This window comes from Dictyostelium purpureum, assembly GCF_000190715.1.
Source record: "Dictyostelium purpureum unplaced genomic scaffold DICPUscaffold_48, whole genome shotgun sequence".
NCBI lineage: Eukaryota > Evosea > Eumycetozoa > Dictyosteliales > Dictyosteliaceae > Dictyostelium > Dictyostelium purpureum.
This window is the reverse complement of record NW_003519385.1, coordinates 17,149-33,077: the sequence shown is the minus strand read 5'-3', so window position 1 is coordinate 33,077 and position 15,929 is coordinate 17,149. Positions and strand designations below refer to the sequence as shown.

Below are 15,929 nucleotides of genomic sequence, written 5' to 3'. Positions count from 1 at the left end.
TAGTTTTTTTTATTAAAAGATCTGAAAAAAAATTTTATTAAAAAATAAATATATAAAAATTATTTTTTTTAAAAGGTAAAATAATTTAAATTTATAGATGATAGCTATCAATAACTACTATTGCTATTTACGATAACTATTTTTGCAAAAGATTGTGATTGTTTTCTTTAGGTGTGTGGTATAATCGAGTTATTGCTTGAATTTGAACTGGTTAAGCTATTATTGTTATTACTTTGCGAAACGCTACTATCTGTAGATGAAGTTAAAGGTGACGAAATTGCTCTTAATATTGGAGATATTCTTTGGATATTCTTTGGATCTATATTTATTATTTCACCAGTTTCATAATCTTCTAAAATATTTTCATCTTCGTAATTTATTGCTTCATCCTCTTGTTCACTATCATAACCATCGCAATCATCGTCTTCGTTGTCATCATCATTACTTTTTTTTTCTACTGGTTCTTCTTTGGGAAATCTTGGTCTAAATGAAAAATTCTTGAAAGTAGTGTTATTATTTGTATTAAAATTGAAATTAAAATTTGCAACCTGGTTAACAATTTCCTCTTCATCCTCACCATCGGTGTCTTGATCTCCATAGCTACTACTGTCACTGTTACTACTACTGCTACTGCTACTATTGATGTCACTACTATTGCCATTACTGTCACTTGTTATACTATTAATACCACTACTGACACCATTTGCCTCCAAGTCCAAGTTTTCTTCGTTTATAATTGTCTTTTGTTGGATACTTTCTTTATTATGATTGGCACTTCCATCTTCTACTACACCATGTACCTCCTCTTCTTCAAAATCTTCAACGTTATTTGAATCAAACTCTTGTTCTCTTTCGATATCATTATTGTTGTTGTATTTGTCATCATTGTAGTCTTCGTCGTTATTTTCACTACTACTTTCTTCGTCGGAATTATCACTTTCTTCGTCATCACCTTGATCGTCTGAATCATCACTGCTACTAGTACTACCAACCTCATCATCATCGTTAAAATTGTTTTCAAAAGTATTTTCGAAATCTTCCTCGTCAGATGTAAACATTTGCGAATTTCGTGTGCTTCCTTCATAGCTCTTGTTACTATCGAATTCACTTTCGTTTTCAACATTTAAACCCATATTTGAACCACTTGTTAAAAAGTCATTCTCTGTTTCGGTTGCAGTTTCTTGATTAAAATCTTCATTTTCTGTATTTTCATTTGAATATAGGAATTGATTTTGCGAATAATCTACATTTAAAAAACTTTGCTGTTGACCTGAAAATTTAAGCTTATCTAAAATACTTTCTTCTTTAATATCATTATTGGTATCATTAATATTATTGTTGTTATCATTACCATTATTTACACTATTGTCATTATTACTATTATTATTATTATTTTTATTTCCATTACTATCTATAAGAATACCATTCTCCAATATTTTTACAATCTCACTTTTACTTAACTCTTCTTCTGCTTCTTTATCACTATTATTATTTACATTACTATTGTTATTATTATTATTATTATTATTATTATTAATAAAACTATTATCTTGACTATAATTACAATTATTATTAATGGTAACATTATTTTCAATGATATCAATATTATTTGAACCACCTAAAACATTATCATTATTTTGATGACTGGTTTCACCATTTATATTATTATTATTATTATTATTATCCATATTATTATTATTATTATTATTATTATTATTATTATTATTATTATTATTATTATTATTATTATTATTATTATTATTATTATTACTATCATTTATTAAATTTAAAATTTGATTATCATTTGAATCATCCTGGTCTCTAATTCCGGTTGTTTTTAAATTTGTTAATTGAGAACTTGTGAAATTGAGCCTTTTTAATAAATTATTAAAATCCCTCCTTATCGTTTCGACTTTGCTGATCTTTTTATACCATTTTGGTGCATCATTAAAAGAAAAATTTTCATCATCTGTATCAGTTGAATCAGAGTCTGAATTGGAGCTTGATTGATCAGATGATGACCCTATTGACGATAATGCATCTTCCTCTTCATTATATTCATCGTTAAAAATTTTATTTGTTGAAAAACTTCTACTGAGGTTTAAATTATACATTGACCTATTATTATTGTTATTATTTAAATTTAAACTTGACATATTATTTAAAATATCTGATGAGGTGGTAGTTGTGGTTGTAGCTGAAGTGATATTGTTTGAAGATTGAAATAATGGAGACTCCCTATAATTTTGATATTGATTATTAATAGTATAACCTTGTTGTCTTTTTGATTGAATAACTATATCTTCATCTGGACTAACACTGTGTTCCTCTTCATCATCTCCCTCTTCTATTTCTGTGCTAATTTCTTCATCATCTTCATCCTCCTCTTGTTCATCGTCTTCTTGAATAACCTTATGTTTATTTTTAATTTTCTTGCTGCTTGTATTTAAAAAATCGTCGTCAGAGAGTATAGCCGATCTGTCTGCAAACTTTGTAATTGTAGTTTCAATTATTTCATTATCATTTTCATCGCTAAAATAACCTCTGTGTCTATACTCTAAAATATCTATATAACGTTTTAAATCATTACTAAAGCAGTAGTAATTTTGTGGTCTAAATGAAAATTGTAATAGTAAAATATCGTTCTCTGGTAAAATAAAACCTTCGTCAATCTATAAATATAATAGGAAAAAGTTAATATATATAATAATAAATAATATACAGATGATTCTATAAAAATACATACCAAATTTTGTTTTGATGAAAAATTTGGAATATAAAATGTTTCACCAGCTTGAAATGGTAAATCAAATTCAATTAATTTGTTAACATTCGATTTTTGATTAATAACTGTAAACATGTAAAAATATTTGCCATCTGAATTGCACTCCAATACTTTTAAATTTAAAAAACAATTATCGTCATCTATACCACATTTGATTTCCCAAGTCATACCATAAAACATTACTCGACTGCTAAATAAGTCACCACTTAAAAAGTTTTCAAATTTTAAAAAACGATGTTCAAAAGGTGGAACTAATTCTGATTGTAAATCTGTATTGATTGGTTTGTAAATATCTAAAATTGAATTCTTGTGTACATTTTGCAAAACATTAATGAAATCTGGACTTGTTTCTACAAATGAACTGGGTGATTTTTTATAATGGTTTAATAAATCATTATAAATAAAATCCAAGTGTGTTAACTCATTATTAATTTTTTCTTGTGATTCTAGAATTACATATAAAAATGAAAATTAATATTATTATTCCTATTATTATAATAATTGTCTTTGTATTAATAAGTAAAAACCTACCCAATATGGTTGAATATCGACTTTCAAAATCTTGTTTTAATCTTGATTTCATTGCTAACACTACTTTTGATATTTCTTTTTCGAGCTGTGATTTATTTTTATATAATGTCTCTGCATCTGATTCCAAAAATGAATTTAATTCAATTAACTCCTCTTGTCTTTTTCTATTTAATTATTATTGTATAGTTAATGAAAAAATAAAAAAAAGGGGTTAATATAAAAAAATTTTAATTTTAAAAAAAACCTTATATTATTATTATTATTATTAAAAATATAATATTTACTTTAGTGCCTCTTCCTCGATCTTTAAAATCTCTAAATTCTTATTGAAATTTATAGAAAGTTTTTCAATTCTATGGCCTTTATGTTTAAATAAAGCACAATCTGAACAAATTGGTTCTTGACAGTAAATACAATAATATAATCTTTCATATCCATGAAAACTACATAAATCTGATGCTGTATATTCCTCCTGTTCCGATTTTACTAATTCCTAAAGTATTTTTAAAAAAAAAAGCATACTATATTAATAACAAGATATCTAACCATATATTTACGTTATATAGATTCTTACATTAACAATATTTGAAACAATAAGGTTTGAATTTAAATTATCTGCTGTTAACTCGCATCTACAGGCTGGACACGATGGATTTGTCTTTATCCAACATCCGATGCATTCCAAACAAAATAATGAAGAACATTGTGGACAAAATCTAGGATTTTTTGGTGAATTTAAACATATACTACATTTTATGATATCTGCAATTGATTCTTGTAAATTCAATTTTGTTTTATTTGTCATAGATTTCTAATTAATAAAAAAAGAAAATAACAAATAACAAAATTATTAATATTATATATATATAAAATATACAATATTAACAAACAAATATATAAATAAAATATAAAAAAACGAAAAAATTAAAAAAATATAAAAAAAAAAAAAAAAACAATTAAATTCAAAAAAAAATTAAAAAAAAAAAAAATTAATTTTATTTTTTTTTAATTATTTTTTATAATTAAATTATTTTAATTTATTTATATTTTTTTAATATATAAAGTGTGTGTATATTACCATCCTTTTTTAGAAATTACATTATCGTATATAATGTGTAACGATCCTGTTTAAAAATTTTATATAATGAAGAAAAAAAATATAATTAAAATTATAAATCCAAAAAAAAAAAAAAAAAAAAAAAAAAAAAAAAAAAAAAAAAAAAAGTTATAAAAAATTTCACTAAAATTAACAGAAAAATGGTTTTAATTAAAATATCATTATTATTTCTTATTTACAAATATGCATTTAAATAATTTATTATATTATTATTATTATTATTAATTTTTTTTTTTTTATATAATTTAATTTTTAAAAAAAAGGTTGATTATTATAATTGTTGATTTTATTCACAAACCTGTTCATTAATCATTTGATTGGAGGTTGTATTGTTATTTTGACTACCGCCAAAATTGGTATTTACATTATTTGTTGAGTTTAGTTGCGGAGTTGTATTGGCAGAGTTCAATTGAGCTTGAAGTTGCAACTGTTGCTGAATTTGTTGTTGTTGTAGTTGGGCCAAAGTACTTTGACTGGTTTGGTTTGGAGTACCTCTTGGGGATGGACGTGATCTTGCACGTTTATTTTGAAAATATACACGAACTTGTTGTTCAGTTAATCCCAATTCACCACTTAATAGGGCAATATCATCACTACTATGTTTACTACCATTTTTATCTAATGATTCAAAGAAATCATTTAAACGTTTTACTTGAAGTTCATTGAATCTATTCTTTCTACGCGATGATGGAGATTGGCTACCATCGTTAATATCGTGAGGAGAACGTGGAGAACGTGGTGAAATTGGTGACATTTGTTGGTTATGTAAGTTGGCTAACGAAATTGATGTAACTGCTGGATGTCTATGAATTGGTGATGATGATGGTGAATTGGTTGACTGGGTTGGTTGGTTTTGTGGTGGTGATCCATTATTGTTTCCATTATTAATTAATGGTGATGATGCAGCTGATGATGATGATGAGTCACCATTATTATTATTTGTGTTTGTATTGTTATTTATATTATTATTTGTATTGTTATTTTCTATATCATTATTACTATTATTGGTGTTTAACATTTGTTCTGGTGGATTGGAAACTGTTGGTTTATTGATGTTATTCATGTTGCTCAAATTCAAGTTCATACTATTCATGCCGTTAAGGCCCATTGAGTTGGGCATTAACATTTGATGCATGGCACTTGAAACAGGAATACCACCTTGAACCGAAGTAGTAGTACTAATACCATAAGGATTTATATACATTGACCCATTGCTATTGTTTGGATTATTGAAATAAAAGTTTTGTGGATACATTAATTGTCCATTGGTATTAGGGACTTGATTACTATTCGGTATATCTGAACTAATATTGAGCTGCTGTTGTTGTTGTTGAATAAGATGGGATGGAAGTTTATCAGAGCTACCCATTAAACCAGTACTGATATCACTTCCAAATGAATCACCTCTATAAATTTTTTTGCTTCTTTTTCCGCTGCTATTTAAATTTGATGATTGCTGACCGTTTATACAATTATTGTTATCTATATTACAATTGTTATTCATATTACTATTATTATCTAATAAGTTTTGACTATTATTACTTTGATTATTATTATTATTATTATTAATATTATTATTATTATTATTAATATTATTATTATTATTATTATTATTATTATTATTATTATTATTATTATTATTATTACAACTATTTACATTATTATTTAAATCTTCATCTCTTTCAGATAACTCCATTTCATTATTCATATTATATGCTGGAATACCATCTAATGAGAATTGTGGGGGCATACTAATGAAACCATTGTCATTTTGAGATGATTGTTGAGTAGCACCGACATTACCGCCATTATTAAAAAAGAACTCGCCACTACTATTACTAAAACCACTTGATGAATTTAAATCATTGAAGGACGTATTGTTTGAGTTTGTTGTAGTTGTTGTAGTATTTTGAAATGGAGCGCATTGAGTATTTAATGTTGTTGGTATTGGGATAAAACAGTTTGGATCGATGAGCATCATCATACGGAATAAGTTAAAGTTAACAATTTTTCTACGGAACAACATTAATGCAGATAAATTATCATTATCTAAATTGCTACCATAATGAAGTTGGGCATCTAACGATAATTCATAAATCGAGGAAAAGAGATCTTTTTTAAGTCCTTCTGGTAAAGTGTTGACAATAGATTGTAAGTTTAACATATTCTTTTCAATGGATGCTTCATCTTGTGCCAATTGTGGTGGTAAAATATTTTCTCTTAATTGTTTTAAGAAATCTGAGTTATTGAAAACATTTGGAGCTTGCATTGGAGCCGAAACAATAGGTAATGATGATGATGACGAGCTTAAACTTTGGGATGGCAATAAACCATTTGATGAGTTTAAAGTTGGTGATAGAGGTGATGGTAATGAATCAAGTGGTTCTTGAAGATCCAATTTAGACATTCCTCCTACACCCATTGATCTTAAGAGTGGTGATGGAGATGGTGATGAGCCAGCAGCTGGAGATACTAGTGGTGAGAAATTGCCCCCGCTTAGTGATAATCCAGACATAGTTGGTGTTAACATACTACCAGTGCTACCTGTTAATGATGGCGAATGTTGAGTTGTTGAAACATGTAAACTCTTCTTTACCTTTTTGCCCTTTGTTGTTGGAGTACTTGTAGTGGTGGTGGTGGTTTGTGGTGGTGGTGATGGTGATGGTGATGGTGAAGAGTAATTATTACTTGGTGAATCCGGAATAATGGGTGAGCTAAGATTACCGCTGTTACTGTGAACTAAATTTCCGCCGAAATCATTTGATGAAATACTATCACTACTGTGATTGATTGTATTAAATTCAATGCCAAGACTACCACTTAATGGACTGCTGTTTCCACTCAAATTGTCTGTGCCAAATGGTAAAGGAATTAAACTATTACTGCCACCTTCACCTGGTAAAATTGATGATTGACGGGCTTGTAATTGTTGTAATTGCATTTGTTTCTTTAAATTTGGAGAGCTATTTGATCTTTTACCCTCTTTCAATGATTGCTTTGCAATTGCTGTAATATTAGTCATTGATTCATGCTTTTGAGGTTTCTTTCTACTTGTGGATGTGGTAGTTGATGTGGTGGATGTGGAGTTGGCAATACCACCATTACTATTTGATAATGGATTTTTACTCTTTTTAACAGGTGATGAATTTAATGATGATGAAGTAGAAGTTGGTGATGACGATATGTTAATGCCATTGAAAAAGTGATTTGATAAAATTGATGTTGGAGTGCCTGGGGTAGAACCTAATGTTGGAGACAATGGTGTACTATTATTGTTGTTATTACTATTTGGAATTGTTTGAGGAGAACTCGATACAAAGCCATTACCACCTAAACCTCCCATTAATGGAGACATATTATTATATCTATTATTATTCATAGCAGAGTCGTATGATTGACTGAAAGGATTAATATTTTGTTGTTGGTTATATAACATATTATTTTGGTTTGAAATTGGTATAAAACTGGATGAATTAAATCCATTAAAACTGCTATTCATATTCATATTATCAAACATTATTTGGCTTGGTGAAAATGGATTCATATTATTATTGTTATTATTATTTATATTCATATTACTGTTATTGTTATTACTATTATTCATATTATTATTCATATTACCATTCATATTATTATTCATATTATTCATATTACTATTGTTATTATTTATATTAATATTATTCATATTTGTGTTAGTAAATTGATTTTTTAAACTGTCATTACTATTGTTAACTAATGTTGGATTTGGAATATATTGGGACCCTCCATTTGAGCTATACATAAAACTATTGTTATTGCTGTTATTATCGAAACTATTATTAAAAACTTGGAAACCATTATTAGTGGGTTGGGCATTTTGAACATTAAATGCAAATCCCTGATTATAAGTCATCTTTTAAAATTAAAAAAAAAAAAAAAAGGTTAGAATTTTTTATTTGATTTTTTTTTTATTTTTTTGATACAAACTTCTTGTGAATGATAGTCATTGTTAAACTGATGCGATTGAAATTGTTGTTGCTGCATTTGTTGCAATTGTTGCTGTTGCTGATTTGGGTCTGAAAATGGATCTGTCATTTGTGGATCAAGAAAATCATAATTCATATATACAGAGGCTGAAAACTTTTGGCCTGTTGGAGTATTGTTATTATTTGGTTGTGATGGTGATTGTTGTGTGGTTGTATCCATTTTATATTATTATTATTGTGTATATATTAAATAAATAAATAAATAAATAAATATGATTATTGTTGTAGTGTTAATGATTTTGTTTGGTTTGATGAAAACATATATAATTTTTATATATAATAAATATATTTTATATTTAATTAATTTTAATTAAATTTGACTATTGTATTGTTATTCGTGATATGGTGTGGTGATGAGAGTGTATTATTTGTTTTTATTTTTTTTATTTTAAAATTATTTTAAAAACCAAAAAAAATAAAATACAAAAAAAACTGATTGTTATTTGATTTTTTTTTTTTTTATTTAATACAATTCTGATCAATAAGAAGGAACTGGTTTCTTTCTTTCTTTCTTTTCTATTAAAAAAATAAAAATTAATATTTGTTTATTATAATATCTATAAGTTTGAATGAGTGTGAGGAAATAAAATATAATTAATGTTAAGTGTATTTATATTGTTATATTGTTTTTGTTTTTGTTTTTGTTTTTGAAAAATAAAAAAAATAATATAATTAAAATTAAATATTAAAATTAAATAAAAAAAAAGGATGTGTGTATATTTGAATTGAATATTTATTATTATAAAAAAAACATAAAGGCAGTTAAACAAACAACAAAATAAAATAAAATAATAACAAAAAAAAAAAAAAAAAAAAAGAAAATAAAAATAGAAACAAAAGATACAATTTGAGATACAAAACAATAATTAATTGTCTTGTGTGTGTGTTTTTTTTTTTATTTTAAAAAGAAAAAATCGCAGTGATGCTTTTGGTGTATGATATGAGTGTTTGTGTGTGTGTGAAAGAAAAATAAAATTAATAAAAAAAAAAAAAAAGGAAAAAAAAAAAAAAAAAAACCCTTTCCCCACCCCCCAAAACCCACCTTTTTTTAGGGTGTCTTTTTAAAGGCCGAAGTTATAGAAATAATGAATAAAGGGCATGAATAAAGGACAACACAAAAACACACAAATAAACAAACAAAACGCATGCGCACAAATATTTTGGGCTTTAAGTAATTTCAAAATACAATACTGTTTTAAATGTTTATTTGTTAATAATAACAAATTTTTTTTTATTTTTATTTTTTTTAAAAAAAAATTTTAAAAAAAATTTTAAAATAATTTAAAAAAAAAAAAAAAATTAAAAAAAAAAAAAAAAAAAAAAATGTTTAGGGTGTGTTTTTAAAAAATTATTTTATTTTAAATTATAAAATAGAAATTTTCTTCTTTTTCTATAATAAATGAACAAAAAATAAAACTAAATAAAAAAAAAAATAAAAAAGAAAAAAAAATAATAAAAAAGAAAAAAAAATAATAAAAAAAAAAAAAACAATATATAACTTATAATGTATATTTGTTTTGTGTTTGGAATATGCGAGTAAATTTTTTTTATTTTTTTTTTTTATTTTTTGTGTTATGTTAAAAAGCTAAAAGATATTCCAATGATTGGCTATAATTTTAGTTTAAAAAGGTAATAATTTTTTTATTTTATTTTTTTTTTTTTTTTCTTCTTTAATTTATTTATTTTTTATTTAGATAAATAAATAATACAAAATAAAAAAAGGTAATTAAATAATGGTAAAAGATAGAAAATATTACCAATATTTTTATTTTTTTAAAACACAATATTATATCATTATGGGCGGATGAAAAAGAAAAGGATGTGGTTTTGTGGAAAATAAAAAAAAAAAAAAATAAAAAATTAATAAATGTGCATGTGGGCAAGGCCATTAATGGGGCTTTCAAAATTTTGTGATTTTTTTTTTCTAACTTTCTCACTTCAAAAAATTACACACAAACCACTCTACAATGAAAAAAAATAAAGAAATAATAAAAAAAAAAAAAAAAAAGAAAATTATAATAATGTAAAAAATAATAAAAACAAAAACTTAATAATAATAACGTAATAATAAAAATATTCCTAAAAAAAAATAAAAAATACAATATTAAGGTACCTTTTCAGCATCTGTATTTTAACCTGATTTAAATTTTTAAATTTTTAAATTTTTTTTTTTTTGTTTCGGTTAGTGTAGTGATTATGATTACAAAGATATTAGTAATTTGTGGGGCAATAATCGGAAAATAAAGTGTTTGAAAATTTTTTTTTTTATAAAATTATTTTTAGACCAAAAAAAAAAAAAAAATTTTATTTGTTATATTAAATTATTTTATTTTTATTTTATATTTTAAAGATATCAAAATAGTCATATTCTTTATCTTTTTTATAATATTCAATAAAAATATTTGAGATTATAAAAGAAAATAAACCATTGAACAAACGAGATACACCTTGACTATTAATTATTATTGATGCTGTAGAGATTGGATTGAGTGCCATCGGGATGGATTTTGCTAATAGATTTGTACGATCTACAGATGGGTCTATTTTTAAGTAGTCAACAGTGTCGATGTAGGATTGAATGAAAGTACCAACATAGTGGAGTCTTATAACTTCCAATGGACAATTTAGAATACCTGTTACAATACCCCTGAAATAGAAATTTGAAAATAATTGGCTAGTGTGTTTATAAAATTGATTATTTGGGTTGTTTTGATGCAATTGATTACATTTTAATTCTAATAGATGAACAGTGTTTCTAATTAGCTTTTTGCCTACAAATAAAAGGAGTGTTGGTAATGCAGCATAAAATAAATTGTTAATTTGGTCACTGCTTGAAATTTGCACAACAGACTCTTTGGCTACGGTACTTGCAGAGCTTAAACTGCCAATAAGATATTTGACTACACTGAATAGGGTGAATGGAGCAAACAAAACTTTAAATGCAAGCTTGAAAATAAAGTAAATAAGTCCTTTGATATTAAAGTTAATGCCAAGTTGCTCTCTTAAGATAACACCAAATATAACCCTTATAAATGAATATTCTGCTGGTGAGACGATATAGCAGTCCAATAAAAAGTTGTATGGAATAAATAATGATGCTTTGGTCGATATGTCGAAAAACTTTCTGGCTACTTCTATATAGGCTTCATTATGTCTTGCTTTTTTTTCATCTATACCCAATAGTTTTAATGCACCACCAAAAATTGACTCTACTAACATCTCTCTTCCTAGGTCTACCGCACTGAAACAAAAAGATAATGAAATTCCTCTGTATAAATTACCAATAGTTTTAGTCTTTGAACCAACAGTTTTATAAACTATACCTAAAACTTTAATCTCTGATATTGGTTTATTTATTGCACATGTCTTCATTGATAAATTTTTAATTGGAATTTGAGCTAGTGTTAAAATAGAGTTTTTCCAAAAAGATGGAGATCTCTTTTTTATATCTTTACGATTATGATTATTATTGTGGACATAGTTTATTTTATTTTTCTCCATTTTATTTATAACATATAATTTAATATATTTAAAATGAAGATAGATGGGTGGTATTGTAAAAAAAATTAATTTAAAAATAAAATTCAAAAAAATATTTTTTAAAAAACTAATTGAAAAAAATTAAAAAAAAAAAAAAGAAAAAAATAATAATTATGTGTGTTTATTATAATATTTAATTAAAATAATGATCAAAAAAAAAATAATAATTAAAATAGGATATAAAATATTAGCTACATTTAGCTAATTGAACAATTGAATTTTATTTTTATAATTTCGATTTAATTTTTTGTGTTGTTTGTATGTTTTGTTGTGTATGTACCGTGTTTGGGTGTTTAATGATAACCTGTTTTGATTGGTTGTTATTAAATTATTCTATAAAATAAAGTTTGTATTTTTTTTTCTTTTTTTTTTTTTTCTTTTTTAATAAATATTATTTGTTTTCATTTTTTAATATTCTGAAAAATTGTTATTAATATGTAAACCTTTTGCTAAAGCTGATAATGAAGAGGAGGAGAAAGAAGAGGTTAAGGATTTAGAAGGTGAGCTATTGTTACTTTGTGCAGGTGAAACCTCATCGTCAATTGGTGATGATGGTGAAGAGAATTGAGCGGTATTTAAATTAAAAAGACCAAGTCCGTTATTTGATTGATTTAATTGTTGTTGATAAATTTGGTATTGTGATGATGTTGTTGGAATTTGTTGTGGTGGTAACATGTTTATAGTTGATTGTAGTGATGGGATTTTTTCATCATTTTTATCACTATGATTATTGTTGTTATTGTTAAGTTGTGGTATATTTGAGTTTAATGAAGATGTTAAGGAGGCTAAAGATGATGTAAGTTGGCTTAATGAGGATGAGAGTTGTAATGGTTGGATAGTTATATTTGATAAACTAGAAGAGGAATTGGATAAACCTATGGGACTTGGGTTTGACGATGATAATATTGAAGGTGGTGTGCTATTTGTTAATAATGAAGTTAATAAATTAATATTACTACTATTATTACTAATGTTTTGTTGATTAAATAATTGAATTGATGGTGGTAAAATGGTTTGGGTGTTGCTACTATTGTTATTGTTATTACTATTAGTGTTGCTATTACTATTATTATTGTTATTATTGTTATTATTGTTATTGTTGTTATTGTTGTTATTGTTGTTATTAATATTTATATTTGATTGAATTAATTGTTGATTTGGATAAATTAATTGAAAACGTTTATGTAGTTCAAATTGTTTTAATCTTGCTGATGCCATCTCTTGTTGGGTCATATGAACCGAATGGTCTGCAATTTTTCTAACCACGGCATAGGTTTTATCATCAGCGTATACTGAAATAACAATTTTACATTGACATCCACATTTTTTTGAAATTATTTTCTTTTTCTTATTTTTTGAATCTTCATTTAAATCGATTTCAAGTTCTTCATTGTTTTCAGTGGGGGTAGTATCAGTACTAGCTGGAGTGGTATCCTCAGTAGTGCTATTGGTAGCAGTAGCAGCTTTCTTTTTTGATTTTGGAACTTGTTTGGGTGAGCCAGCTCTTGAGCAAACATATTTTTGGGTCCATAAAAGTTCTCTTTTAGTTCTTCTGTGAGTAGCTTTTGGTTTTTCATATTCTGCTTTAAGACCTAAAGTTTTACGATCAGCATGAGCACCAATAACCTTACCACCACTTTTAATATATGTTACACCATTAATAAAACCCTCTGCTTCCATCCACTCTTCAAAAATTTCCAATGGTACAGAAAATTGTTCGCATTCAACAGGTTTTTCTGAAATAGTGGTTATAGATGGTAAAGATGAAGCCAATGGTTTTTGTGATGATTGTTGACTATTATTATTATTAATTGATGAAACTGATTTATTTAAAAAAACATTTGATGATGATATACTTTGTGTATTGGATTGACTAAATTCTTGTGAAATTGATTTTAAAATTGGCGAGTTCATGGAAATAAAAGGTGGAGGTTGAGATGAAGATGTGATTGGGGTATTGGATCCAGAGTTTGGACCGCTACTTCTTGGTGAAATAAGGGTATCATAAGCATGTATATTACTATCACTTTTACTTCTTTTAATTGACTCACTGATACTTGAATTAAAAAGATTACTATTATTGTTATTACTATTTGGCATCATTGAAAAAGTAGTTGTTTGAACTGACCAGCCATTATTATAAGACTCTCTAAGTGGAAAAGTATATGATTGGTGGTATGGTGCAGATGCAAGTGATGATAAATGAGTCATTGATTGACTAGACTTTAAATTTGACTTTCTTTTAATCTCTCTATCGAAATCTTGAACTAAAGGTGGTGATGATGATAAAAAAGATGTATTTGTACTCATGTTTGTTTGGTTTGTTGATATATTTAAGGAAAATTGTGATGTTGATGAAGGTGATAAAATTGGTGATGAGGTTGGTGATGTTTGACTATATAATGGATTTAAATGATTAATCGAACCACTGTGGCTATAAGATGTTGAATAATCATGTACATTACTGCCAATTGGTAATTGTGATGGTGATGGAGCGATTCCTCCGTTATTGTTGTTATTACCGCCATAAACATTTTTAATTATTTGCGCGTATTCTTGTTGATAATATTGATTGTTATGAGAATATGAACTATTATTATTGTTGTTGCTGCTATTATTACCATTACTATAGGAGCTAAAAGAAAATTGATTATTATTATTTAAAACAGTTGATGAGTTGCTATATGAGCTATGATAGCCTCCATTTCCGTTATAGGTAGTAGTAGTTTGAGTAGCTAAAGGGAATGGTAAATTAATTGAATTTTTAGTTTCTTCAGAATTATTACTATTATTATTATTATAATTATTACTATTATAATTATTAATATTATTATTATTATTATTATTATTATTAAAAAACTATAATAAAAAAAAGAAAAGAAAGAATAAATATTTTAAAATAATAAATGGGAAAAAAAATATAAAAAAAAAATTAAATAACAATAATTACTTTTCCTTCTATTATACCACTACTACCACTGTTATAAAATTTTTGATTATTCAATTGCTTTAATGAAACTAAACTCTGATAAGCCAAAATATTATTACTGTTACTATTGTTATTGTTGTTATTATTGATGTTATTATTACTATTACTATTGTTATTATTAAAACTATGATTAATTATATTTGAAACACTATTAATATTTGTATTGGTATTTTCATTGTTATTACTATTATTATTATTGTTGTTGTTATTATTCATTTTTGGTGTATTTGGTTCAAGTGGTCCCATTATAATAACATTAACACAATTTAAAAAATAAATAAAATAAATAAAAATCTACAAGAGATAACAAAATTTAACAAAAAAATTAAAATAATAATTCTACGATTATTATTTCTCTAATGTTGAAAAAAATATTATCACTGCTTTTTTTTATTTATTTATTTTTCTTTTTTTTTATTTCTAAAAAAAAATAAAAATAAAGATTTTTATTTTTCTTTTTTTGTTTAAATTATATTTTTTTTTTTTGTTGTGTTTTTATTATTTTTTTGTTTTTTTTTTTAACCTCTAGTTGCAGTTATAAATTATTTATAAGAAGATTTTTGATTGGTTGTCGAAAAAAAAATAAAAAAAAAAAAAAAAAAAGAAAATTATTTATTTTTTTGAATTTTTTATTTTTTGAATTTTTTATTTTTTGAAAAAATTTTAAAATAAGATTTGATTTGTGTGTATTTGGGTGGTGATTTATTTTATGATAATCTTTAAATTTACGAAATAAAAATAAAAAACAATACTATTATATATGGAGTTAACTATTACTATAGTATATGATACCGTTTCTTTGATTGATATTACTATTGTTATATAATAATACTATTTGAAAAAAGTGTCCAAGTTTGTCGAAATACAAAGAAAAAACAGAACAACAAAAAAATTGATGGATGAGGGTGGTGGTGGATTTGAAAAAAAAAAAAAATTTACACA

General features: G+C 25.1%; 3 protein-coding genes across 3 annotated transcripts; all 3 read right to left on the bottom strand.

Annotated features, from left to right (window-relative positions):
* Positions 1–4,603: 4,603 nt before the first annotated feature.
* Positions 4,604–6,199, bottom strand: DICPUDRAFT_91524 (uncharacterized protein). Its single transcript, XM_003285504.1, has one exon. The coding sequence runs from the start codon at positions 6,181–6,183 to the stop codon at positions 4,720–4,722; it is 1,464 nt and encodes a 487-aa protein (XP_003285552.1). The 5' UTR covers positions 6,184–6,199; the 3' UTR covers positions 4,604–4,719.
* A 2,737-nt stretch (positions 6,200–8,936) lies between these two features.
* DICPUDRAFT_149439 (uncharacterized protein) lies at positions 8,937–11,959 on the bottom strand (the record flags this gene model as incomplete). The annotated part of the gene is made up of 2 exons (XM_003285503.1): positions 8,937–8,974; positions 10,897–11,959. The coding sequence occupies 2 exons, from the start codon at positions 11,957–11,959 to the stop codon at positions 8,937–8,939; spliced, it is 1,101 nt and encodes a 366-aa protein (XP_003285551.1).
* Positions 11,960–12,406: 447 nt separating this feature from the next.
* Positions 12,407–15,233, bottom strand: DICPUDRAFT_76478 (uncharacterized protein; the record flags this gene model as incomplete). The annotated part of the gene is made up of 2 exons (XM_003285502.1): positions 12,407–14,857; positions 14,949–15,233. The coding sequence occupies 2 exons, from the start codon at positions 15,231–15,233 to the stop codon at positions 12,407–12,409; spliced, it is 2,736 nt and encodes a 911-aa protein (XP_003285550.1).
* Positions 15,234–15,929: the final 696 nt, after the last annotated feature.